This window comes from Hoplias malabaricus, chromosome 1 (genome assembly GCF_029633855.1).
Source record: "Hoplias malabaricus isolate fHopMal1 chromosome 1, fHopMal1.hap1, whole genome shotgun sequence".
NCBI classification, from domain to species: domain Eukaryota; kingdom Metazoa; phylum Chordata; class Actinopteri; order Characiformes; family Erythrinidae; genus Hoplias; species Hoplias malabaricus.
The window spans coordinates 43,680,561-43,692,906 of NC_089800.1; the positions used below are offsets into that span (position 1 = coordinate 43,680,561).

At 38.2% G+C, this 12,346-nt stretch overlaps 2 protein-coding genes across 2 annotated transcripts in view; one reads left to right on the plus strand and one right to left on the minus strand.

Moving 5' to 3' along the window:
* Positions 1-1,158: 1,158 nt before the first annotated feature.
* tnfaip1 (tumor necrosis factor, alpha-induced protein 1 (endothelial)) lies at positions 1,159-9,335 on the minus strand. Its single transcript, XM_066663403.1, has 7 exons — positions 9,148-9,335; positions 5,575-5,927; positions 5,261-5,430; positions 5,058-5,141; positions 4,880-4,932; positions 4,577-4,772; positions 1,159-3,489 (listed from the first exon to the last, which is right to left on the minus strand). Exons 2-7 carry the CDS (start codon positions 5,813-5,815, stop codon positions 3,271-3,273), a joined length of 963 nt encoding a protein of 320 aa, XP_066519500.1. The 5' UTR covers positions 5,816-5,927; positions 9,148-9,335; the 3' UTR covers positions 1,159-3,270.
* Positions 9,336-11,272: 1,937 nt separating this feature from the next.
* The window catches only part of timm50 (translocase of inner mitochondrial membrane 50 homolog (S. cerevisiae)), a 30,091-nt gene continuing 29,017 nt past the window's right edge, over positions 11,273-12,346 (plus strand). The window contains exon 1 of the mRNA XM_066678164.1: positions 11,273-11,528. Within this exon, the coding sequence (XP_066534261.1) occupies positions 11,319-11,528 (210 nt within the window). The 5' untranslated portion in view covers positions 11,273-11,318. The remainder of the gene's footprint in view (positions 11,529-12,346) is intronic.

The window sequence follows — 12,346 nt, forward strand, 5'->3', positions numbered from 1 at the left end:
TAATGTAGAAAAAAAAAGCTTTTTTTTTTTCATTTAAATCTGACCATTAAGGCAGATAGGAACAGGCCCATCTGAGCTCAGTTGGAGGGATGTCTGAGTAGAGGTTAACTGATTATTTAGAGGCTTAATCAATGGCCAGAATAGCAGAATGGCTAGGATGTAATTTGGTAAAAAATATTTTTATTACTAAATTCTGAGTTTTGACAAGATCACATGTCAGGAATTACTCTGAAATGTGCGGGAGAAAGATACAGAGATACAAATTCATGCTTTTTGTTGCACCTTGAGGTTGAAACCTCTAATATAAACGACGCACCAATTAGAGCGCAGTGGGCGGGGCCTGCCTAAAAATGGGTGGAAAAATCACAAGCGCCAAGTGGAGACGTATTCGTTTCGTTCCTGGTGACGTCAGCAAGATGACCACGCCCACACCGCACTTCATCAATGAGACGTAGCGGTTTATTTATAGCTCCCCTTCACACTGGAGAAGTCAGCTGCAGCTGCACATGAAGCTACCTCAGTTTTTATAGACCCTTTGATTAGATGACGTTAAAAGGATATAAGAGCCTCATGTTTTTTATGTGAAGTGGGTTGTCTTTTACTAAGTCTATAATTCCTTTAATATGCAAGTTCAAACATTTAAATGCTCATTTCAGGAGAACAGTGGGCTGTAAAACACATGCTGATGTAACCCTACATCTCAGCTTCATAAAGTACATACACATCTTTGCAAATACTATTAGTCCCTGCATCTATCACCACTTACCCACCACTACTCGTCTGCAGTTTAAAAACCCCAGCACACAAGATGACGTTATTGGCTCTTTAGGTTTATCATATATGAAATCCTGGGAGTAATTTTTATTTTACTTTTTTTTTTTTAAACCTTTTTAATTCATCATTGGCACACAAAACACAAATGATCCCTTAGAGTGCCCACACAACAAGTATAATATCCATAGTAAAACAGAAAGCTCTGGAGCAGGCGCCCATGAGCCTAAGGGCACTGAGCTCAATAGGAGTTCCTAAGGGACATCCATTTTCTGTGGGAGGAACAGATGTGTTTGTGATCCAGAACTGATCATCTAATCCGGTACCTGACCTCACTGATGCTCTTAAGGCTGAATACAACCACATCCTTACCCTCTTTCCAGAAGAACAGGAAATGATCGTGCAGTAGAGGACAAACTATCAACCGATACACTTGATTTAAGAAATGATTCAAAAACTTTTGGCCACATAGTGTACAAAAATTAAAAATGTGATTTACAATGCAAGAAACAGAAGCAATGCACAAACAAATACAAAGATATATTAAACACTTTTAATCTCAGCGGTAGGTTCATTGCGTTAAGGGAAATGTAAGAGCAGCTAATATGAAAGAGGCACAAATAACGTGACTAAAGCTGCACTATGTAGCATTTGGGAATTTGGAGATTTCACTGGTGGAAACATCTAACTGCACACAGTCCATGGAAGAACATTTAGTAATGGCTGGTTTACCACAGACGACAACTGGAAGGTTCTGATGGATACGAGTGTAAAATTCTGAATGAAACTTGAAAGATATGTCCTCTGAGGATTTAAGTCAAGTATCTTTTCATCATAATATCTTCATCAGCATAATGTTTTATAATTGTATGAAAGTAGATAATGAATTTGTATATTAATCCTATAAAAAAGACAAATTCCTGAATCAAAACCATTGCCAGGAAATCTCCCACATAATGCAGCTTCAAATAAATGACTTCATAAAGAGTATTAAATGACAGATAAAAATAAATTTAGTAACAAAATACAATGCATTTACCAAGAGTCATAAAAATATAACTAATAAAGGCAAAATCTCATTCTGAATGCTATTTTCACTCATTCACTCCCAAGTCTTTACACCTCATAATTACACATCTGGCTCATCAATATTTTGCATTTTCCAAAAACACAAGAAGGCTTGACAGTGACTGAAGGCCTCCTGAAATGTGAATAGGGAAATGTCAAGGTGCAATACAAAGTCATTTACAACACTCATGAAAGGCTACCAATTAGTATGTGTCTCCATTAAAAATATTTTTAAATGAATTTAAAGATAAATAAATAAAAAAATGGAAAAATGAAACGTGAACCTTGCTGTGATCACATTGAAAAAAATAATTGATATGGTTCTTGAATCAGTGGTCTTCTAATGTACTTCACAGATACTCACATCCATCCTAGTGCCCATAGTGATCGTGTATGCTCAGTCTCCAAAAGTATTTGAAGGAACGTTAGAGTTCGATTAAATGATTGTCACTTCCACAAAATAGTTTAGAGCTGGTTCTTTTTCACTATATGAACTGTAACTGACTGCATTCTGCTTGTTGCAAAGGAGAATACTGAACCTAGCCTTGTTTATAGTCTTCCAACCAGATTGTCAGGACAACAAGTCCACTGAGCGAGCGTGTTACCATGATGCGACAGTGATTTAAACAGTGGTTAAATAGTGTCTAAGAGAGTTGCCAGTAGTGTGGTATTTCTCACAGACGTTTGACCGTGGGCGAAATCTCACACCTCTTTACTGTTCAGTACACTTATTGAGTAATTGTCATCAGAAACTTGGCAGGGGTGGAGTTTTTGTTCCCCCTAAAACATGTACTTTTCAAATGCCAACACAATACATTTCCTTCTGAATTGTATTAAATCCTTAAAATAAAGGGCTTTCAAGAGGGACATCACTGCATTTCCTGACATTCATAAAAACATACTGTATTTCACATTATTAGATCATGAGATCATTTCATAGCAAACCTGGTCCAAACCTGTTATTTTAGCCAAAATCAGAGCATCCACAGCTTCTGGCTTAAAGCTTGAACATTGTAAGTAGTGTGCAAAACCACCAGTTATTAATGGCATTGAAAAACTGAACCTTTGTTACATCAATGACTAATCATTAAACCCTGACCACTTTTCAGTACTTTAGATTTTTTTGTAAATTATAAGAAATTGTGATTAAAACTGGAGTGTTAAAGTGCTAGGTGGAATTTAAATGATACCCCAGATCAAAACACATGTGACCATGGAATGTACTGGAGGGTAAATTCCAACTTTTCTACAGTGTGGTCTGGACATAAAGTACAATTATTCTGTCTCTGTAAATCTCTTGCTAAACAGCCCTCTGTACAGAGCACAGTGTGTTAGCACAAAATGCAAGCTTTCGCCCACAGCCAGACAAAAATAGAGGCACAAGTGGAGAAGATATTTGGAAGAGCATGTAGAAATTAGTCCTCAGCACTACTAGTGTCCAAGTTGTCTGTCATCGTAGGTGCTGTATCTCTTGGTATGTATGCGCCGGACCCGCTCCCTCAGCTCCACGCCCTCATCCTCCTCGCTGTTAGAGCAGCAGTGAGCTCGTCGGCGTGTGGCCTCAAGTAAAGAGTTGTCTGGGACTGGAAGTGTCTCATAAAGCAGTGCATTGAGTGTCTCCTCATAGATCCGTGCCTCAGGAAACTCCACCTGAAACAGTAGAAGAACAGAGCTGTAGGATGTATGTTTTGATTCAGTCAACACTTGACTGCAGGAAGTGGCTTGAAGCACAAAGCTCTTAACGATTTCTTTACTCTTAAATTATGCAACAGTACCTCCAATAAACCTGATGATTATTGATCAAACTATTAAACACCCGGAGTCTGCTGCCATATGAGTGACCATATCATTATCATCTGCAAGTTAATATCTTGTCCTCGACATAACACCATAAAATCATGGATGGATGGATAGATAGATAGATGCAATGAATAGATAAATATCAGCAAGTATACAACTAGAAACTAGTCACTCTCTCACTCACACACACAATGTTTCACAGCTGTTCCATCTACAAATATTAAGGAGCACCTGGTGACACAGGGGAAGACACCAAAGTCCTCACAGGCATTGAGCCATTCAAACAAGATCAAACAGAGGACCCTAGGACCCTAGGACCCTAAGATGCAGAATGTGATGCAATGTTCACTGACTGACTCATAGCTGACATTTAAAACACAGTATTGGTTATTTATACATGATGAGAATGTAACTGCTGACTTCTTTAAGGACAGATGTTCATGTTATTATATGGTTTTACTAAACAATGTAAAGGATAACCTATCACAATGGCATTTACACTTAGAGTTCCATTTACACTTAGAGTTACCAACATAAAATGTTGGTAATTTTCTGACAAACTAAGGCACAACCCACAAAAATTGACATACAATTACAAAGAAAACTTGTCTCACTTTGTTTGAGCTAGGCCATATATCTGAGCTACTAAAAGAAACCTAGTGCTCATCAGGCTGTAGAATCATTTTACACCTTAAAAAATACCAGTTACAACTGCTTCTTATTTCAAATTTCCATTCCACTTTAAATTATGCAACAGTTACACCTTGACATCCAGACATTTTAACCTCCCTTTTCTAAATTCATCCTTTATGTCACTAAGCATAAGTGCATCACCTATATATACACCAGTTTTGACATTACATAGTTACAAATGCCCACCTCTAACAATGTACTTCTTGGGGCTTTAAGATTAATGTACAAGTTATTTGAGGCATACCTTGGTCTGCTTCTTCTCAGTAGCATAGACAATGGATGTGCAGCAAACTTCTGCTAACTTGCGGCCTTGTCCATAGAAAGACCAGCAACAGATCTCATCTCCAATAACATCCTTCATGAATAGCACACGTCCACTGTAGCTCAGGGACAGCTTCTCAAACAGCTCAATATTCTTTAGCAAGTTGTCATCAGAGTTGCTTTCAGAAAACAGAATACAATACCACAGTGAGGTCAACATTAATAAATGTGACAATACCACAGCTATTAATCTCTAAATGTTAATTGCTTAAGATGTATTGATTACCTGGTATAGGAATATTTGTTGTTGCCTCGATTGTAATGTAGCTTCACTACAGGCTGTTTAAGAAAAACATCAATTATAGAAAAATGTAATGCATCAAGCTTTTCATTCTGCTTATTAAATTTTAAAAAATGGTACATTAAGGATTTGACATATTGTGGATGTGAGAGCAAAACCTCACCCTTTTACAGCCCTGTAATAACCGCTCTTCTTCTTTTGAGCAGGTGATGATAGGTATAACACACAGAGCCATCTGCTGATTGTCCTGTCATTCAAAAAAATCTAGCTAGTGAGTTATAGCACCCTAAAATCATCAGCAAACTACAATTTTAAACAACAAAAAAAAAAAAACCAAAATATCTGTAAACTGGCTTTAGAACCAACCTGCAGGGCATTCTGACACAAGTCTATCAACCCCTGGATATGATAGTACTTGGCCTCTGCTAAAAGCTCCATGATTCCCTGTTTGGTCTTGGGCAAAGTCAGACTTCCATCCCTTAAGTATCCAAGTATTGACCCAAAGTGCTTCCCACAGCGGTCAATCAAAATCCAGCCTGAGCAGAACACAAAACTTTCAAATTTAAGAAACAGTAACAACTGCAATAAAACTATGGTTGTGAAAATGTGTTGATGGCCAAAAAAATAAATAAATAAATAAAAAACAATATGAAAAATTTGTTCTAGTCATCAACATTCACCTTCCTTGTCTGTAAAAACCTCCGTCTTGCCACTGAACATGGACTTTAGGAGGCTGTCCTGCCGTGTCAGCACCTGCAGTGTGGAATAGTACGGCACTCCACCCACGTTGAGCCGCACATACTTGTTTCCCACTGCGCCACGCTGCACACACGTCTTGGTCTTGGAGCAGGTCACTGGAGAGGCTGAAACAACAGGAGCGGCATATGGGGAGTGCTGGTGCAGGCAGCTCTCTCCCGACATGTCCCTCTGGAGGTAGATGACCACCCTGCACACAGTGGGCTTGATCTCCCCCGCCGTGGTGAACGCTGCTGGGGATGCTGCCAGGCCAAGCAAACTGCACTCCTTCACATATCTACAATAAATTGAGAAATAATGTACTTTATTGACCAACAAAAAGAAACATGGGAAACAGGTTACAGAGGCACAATACGTTACACACTGTTCATAATTCACTGCAACATAATATGCAGTGATCAGCTAGATATGGGACAGAACCTAAACAAAACTACTGTTAAAAATAGTATAAACATATTTTGGTGTTTACTGAGATTTAGTTTACCACTAGTGAAGTTAATGGATCAACTGCTATTATACTGACACCTAACGGGCAAGATGTGTCAGTGATCAAAAAAAAAAAAAAATTGCCAACCCCATGTGCAGCACATAAATTACTTATTTGTGGTGGTAAAAATGACTCATTGTTCCTTTAATTTACCAATCCTTCTAGCTTGTATATTCTCATTCACTGCCCAAAACACATTAAATCAGATAAACCAACAGATATCATGTATACAATACCAACAGCCATCAAGTTTATATGAGACGTTTCTAAGTGTTCTATGTAGAGGCTGGGTTTGTCTGTCTAGATTAATCACAGTGCTTACTATGCACAAATTACAGCATGGTGACATCAAAAACCCAAGCTCAGTGGACATGCAGCATCACAAACACAACCTGGGCCAGTCTCACAAAAATTACACACTTCAGAGAAAAAAAATTAAAGCAACAAGTTTAGGAAAATTCAAATAAAAAAGCTATAATAAAAAAATAATACTGTTTCTTAAGAACAATACAATGAACAAAACTTGATCTTGAAAACGGCAGGCATTTAGATAGTCCTGGACTATAAATGTTGACAGTGAAAGCCTTTTAAACTGCCATGTTTAGCAAGTGTCACATTACAAAGGTTTTTGAAAGTTTACATAAACAATGTGGTAAAATCTGTCACACTACATGTTTATCATAATCTTCAAGGACGCTATAAAACCCACAATGTTATCAATAAGCCATGTGACCAAGGACTTACAGCCTAAAACCAGCCAATCAGTTTGACGTAAACGGTTCTGTTCTAGAGAATCTTACTGGTTCAGAACTAATGACTGTGCTGGTGATTGGAAACAGATACTTGAACAAAACCTCTAAAAGATTCCTCACAGAAAGCTAGTAATTATCGTGTAATTGAAAACGTGGTCTGATGCTGAGATATTGTTTTGTGATGGTTATTATTTGATCTATGTTTCTGAGGTAAGGGTGCTGTAGGGAAAACAGTATCTATTATACTTTCAACTCTTTAACCATCAACAACTCAAAACATTTCCAGAAAAAAAAAAAAAAAGATTTTTGGTAAAATACGATAAAACCAAGAATCTGATTTGTTCATTCTCTTGAAATTTCCTTTAACTGACAAAAGATTTATTTATTTTTCTAAATTCGATAGAAATACGTAGGTGACCATCCAACTCGTTAGCAGCAAAAAATGCAAAAGCCAACACCTGACATGGTAATTGGGGTGAATCAATGTCCACAACATCAGTGACCTGTGCATGTGTGAAGGTACCATGGATATGGGGGTATACATTGGATTTTTTTTTGGTAATTGTGTAACTGTTACCTGAAACTGGGTACATTTTTTAGTACCTACTTGCTCGTTGCCAATGAGTCAAGAAGGGGCTTTAAACAATCTCTGAACTACAGTAACAAACATGTTTGTTTTTTTATCTGACTAAAAAAAGCAACTGTTAAAATAATGCCATGGTCTTCTGAAGAGGGTCAAACACTCCTTGGAGTGGTGGTAGATGACAGACTCCAGTGAGAGCTAGATGGTGCAACAAGAAAAGAAAAATCTACACTGATCTATTTGAACTCATGCACAGAGCTCTGCTCAGTCCCAAAAGACAAAAAGAACAATCAAATACATGACATAATGTTATTGCCACCACTGGAAGTTCCTGTTAGAGACCATGATTTATGTCATGTCACTGGCTTACATTTTGGAGAGAGCTGTGCTAGTGGAAAACCAACCCATACCATGGGCCAAAAAGTAAGTACAGCAGAGTCAAGCAGAGTAGGTACCATGCAGTGGTGGAGTGCCATTAGAAAGACATGTGCTGCTATGAAAGTAATGTATTTTTCTAGAAGGTCTGTTATTACAACAAGACAATGCCACCCCTCATTTTTGTACATGCTACAACAAAATGGCTTCACAGACAAAGAATGAGTGTGCTTGACTGACCTGCATGCAGTTCAGATCTATGAGACAAAAGCAAAAACGTGGGAAAATTCCACTTACAAAAAAAACAGCAAGTATCCTCCGTTCCCAAAAGATTAAATAGAGTAATTAAAAGTAAAGGAGATGTAACAAGGTGGGTTAAACACAAGTCCAATGCCAGTGTTCTGACAAGTTGTGCTACCTTTGTTCTGAACATGTTCAAACTGAAAATGTTTAATATTTACATGTTTTTATCCGGTGCATTACACAATCTTAGTTTACTGTTATTATTTGCTTGAGTGTTCCAAAACTAAACACTGTCATTTAAATATAAACAATATTAAACAAAAACTATTAAACAATTTCTTATCATTGTTACTATCTCAAATTTTATTTCATAAGGGTATTTAAGGTACATATATAAGGGAACTTTGTGTAAGTTTCTCACACAAAACTCGTCAGAACACCGGCAACAAATTTTATTTTTATTTTTCACAAAACTGGTCAGTGACAAGACTGGAAACTCCTTTGTACTTATTTAAGTTAGATAAAGGCTTATTTTTGTTCATTTTACAAAAACAACCCAACTTTCCTGGAAAAGGGGTTTGAATAAACAGAATATAAACAGAATATCACCGCACGTCCTGAGCTACACGAGACATGAAAAAGCATGAATAAACGATTAATTTTGTAACAGTAAGAATAGACGTCCACCTACATTCACCAATGTTGCGTCGTGTACCTTTTTAAAGTCTGGGGAAATATTTATACAAAACGACATATTTGGGTTTGTTTTTTAATATTTTTTAGACAGTTTATAAGCCCGAAACTACGAGGGTGTGGAGTTTCGCTACGCACTCGTTTAGTGTTGTTCACAAGAGAGGGTCAACTACTCTCTTCTTAAACCAGAATATTGTAAAAGAAGCAGTGAGTAGACAAACAGCCACTGATATCGTCAGGGAGTATTTTTATTTTTACCGCAGTGAAAACAAACAGTGGTTAGAAAGTTAAGGAGTTGGCGACTAAACCCTGACGCTCCAGCTTTAACACGTCCGCCCCTCGACTGAACCACACCGATATTTACCTCAGAGCTGATCAGCACCACCGCGTCTCCGAATGTGTCCGCTACAGGAGACGGAACAACCTCATACACGACAGTAGAAAACACAGCTCACTAAATGAAGGTTAAAATACAGAAGGTAAACTTGTGAAAGTGGCTGGCTAACTCCTCTAGAGCTCTCTTTCTTCTTCTGTGTGGTGCAGCGCTAATCAGAGTTGGACACTGGAAAGTCCTTCACTGCCACCCGATGGAGACTTTCACTCAGCGGCCAAAATAATGGCCTTGTCCTAAATCACCCGCGCTTGACCTTGTAGGCACTATAAGAAATGTAATGCCTGTGAAATTCAGCCATGTGTTGTAAACCAACAGTCAATCGCTTATCAGGACAGAGTACTTGTTGTGTACTCAACAAGTTCACAACAAGTATTTTGGAAAACTATAGCACTTAGGAGTTAACAGCTTTGTCCACTGGTCAATAAATCCACCTCTGACGAGTACAATAACGGGGCAGCATGGTGGTGCTGCAGGTTGTGTTGCTGTCACACAGCTCCAGGGTCCTGTGTTTGTGGGTTCGATCTGTAAGGAGTTTGGTGTGTTCTACCAGTGTCTGTGTGGATTTCTTCCGGGTACTCCGGTTTCTTCCCATGCTCACAAAAGTACAGATTGGTAGGTGGATTGGCGACTCAAAAAAAAATTGTCCGTAAGTGAATGTGAAAATGTATGTGGCCCTGCAAAGTATTGGTGCCCCCACCAGGGTGTGTTCTCGCCTTGTGCCCAGTGATTCTGGGTAGTCTCCGGAGCCACCACGACCCTGAACTGGATAAGCAGTTACAGGCAATGAATGAATGTGTCTAATGAAGGCATGTTGGGAATGGATGCAGTGAATAGCAACTGGATTTCCTTCTTATGCTGCCCACTTTTAAGCATACTGCTCTATATTCTTCTATAGTAGGATGATGCTACATGGCTGTGCATGGGACTGTTTAAGTTGTCAATCTCAGGTGTCAAACGGGAGGATGGGTTCCCCCATTTGAGTCATGTCAATGTCTCTTCCTGGCCATGGTTTACTTCTATTACTACTAATAAAAATAATTCTATAATTGCAATAATAAAAACAAAAATATTTACAATAAATAAACAGGACAAGAATAAATAGGACTGAGTATCTTGAGAGGGAATATAGTGAAGCCACCAGGGATCTAAGTATTCTACAGACTCATGAATGAGTTTTCTGCTTTCAAAATGCAAGGACATAAAGGACCTAAAGAACTATAATCCAACAATTACTTGCTAACTAACTAACTATATATATATATATATATATACTGTTCATATAAACTATATATATACAGTTCAGCTCTATTAACACCTAACATGCAAAAATAGCATCCTACTGCCAGAATGGTACAAAGGTACATACAAAGGTATGGAAAAACCAACTTCTCGTGGCTGTAAACACCAATCAAACCATTAGGTCCAACTGATCAGAAATAATAAGAGTTAATTATATATTGTCTCTTATTGGTTCTGGTCAGCTGGATACAATGATATGACTGGACATTTTAGTATAACACATTAAAAAATGTGAAAGAGAAGATTTACAAATTAGAAAGTTTTCATATTCACTTTCAACACATACACGTGTTTCTTTTTGTTATTCTACTGGGTTATTCTCAACATCCCAGTAATTAGCATAATTTCTCATTTACATGACAGGGCTTCCACTCTTGTGTTTATATATATATAATGAGATTACAGAATATACAGATATATAATGTAAATATATAGACATGTATGTTTTAATATACGTTTCACCTGTTTTTTTTTTTCCTGGAGACTTGTATTTTGAAAATATGTCATGCTATATCGCATTTTATTTTTGAATATTGGCAAAATGAAGCATTAATTTGTTTATTGTAATTTTCTTCTCTAAGAGATATCTGACTGTCCATGACACGTTTTTAACGTTAAAATTCACTTGAAGGATTTTCTGTCATTTTTCATGGCCACTTTTATCTGTTGAGGAAGGTCACCGCTGTGTGTCTGTGGATTGGTCGCAAAACAAAAGACACCGCCTCTCAGACTCTATCACGACAACGACTGGTCTATGTGCTTGTCAATCAAAGTATATTTGGCCAATCGGAGTCGTTTGTCCTTTCCAGCGGCGTCGGGGCGACGGGCCGCTACTATTCAAGATGTCGGCGCTGTCGGGGTTGCCCATGTGTGTTGTGGTGGCGCGGGGCCTGCTGAGAGCTAGGGCCGCCGCGGGGAGCTGCTCTCGCCCCGTGGCTTTGGAGCTCGGCCGGTCCCTGAGCTCCGGTCCGTCCGAACCGGGACCCGGACGAGAAACCGGTGGACTGACTCAGGCGATTTTACAGCACTCTCTGCAGCAGACCAGTTCTCAGGTAACTACACCGGCAGAGGAGAACCACTGCTCAGGAAAGAGCTTTGATATTTCTTCGGTTTCCCTGTTATTATTTAGAGCAAAGAACAGATTTAGGCAGAGTCCTTTCTTTGTTTTTGAGACGTCATTAACTTATGGAGCTATGGAGATGGCTTCCATGCTAGAGTCCTTCACCTTCTTTCACTGACAGTGTTCAGGTGGCTCCAGTTTGAATGAAGTCATCTCCTTATGATAAATCAATTGACTGGATATAACATTGGCTTTACTGCTGCATAATAGAGTACATATTGTACATATGTCTGTAGAGTATTAAATGTGTAAATCTCTCAAGAAGACTGAAGCAAAAGTTAAGTTATTAGGGCTATGAAAATATATCTTGTATTGTTAAACTTATAAGTATACAACAGAGTTAGACCAATCAGTGGCAACCAAAATCTGATTGTTTCCTGTGTACATGACACCCACAGGTGAATATCACTCTTCTAAATTCAGGATTCATAATTAAAGCCAGATTATCATGGTCTCTGAAAACTGGACCTTGATGAAATATAATTTAAATTTGAATTCACAACTGCAATATTGGAGAGAAAAAACAATCCAGTATTTTCCACACATCGTTAAACCATAGTGCGTAACTTTTACCATGTATTTCTTGGTCATGCTGGCAGATAAAGCTTGTTATCAGAGTTCAGCCATGTATGTAGCCCTAATGCTAAAATGAGTGGTTGACTTGAAGTGATATCTAAAATATATACAAATTGCTTCTAAAGGCATATTCATTCATTTAACTGTGTATTAGATTAGACACCATTGATTTTA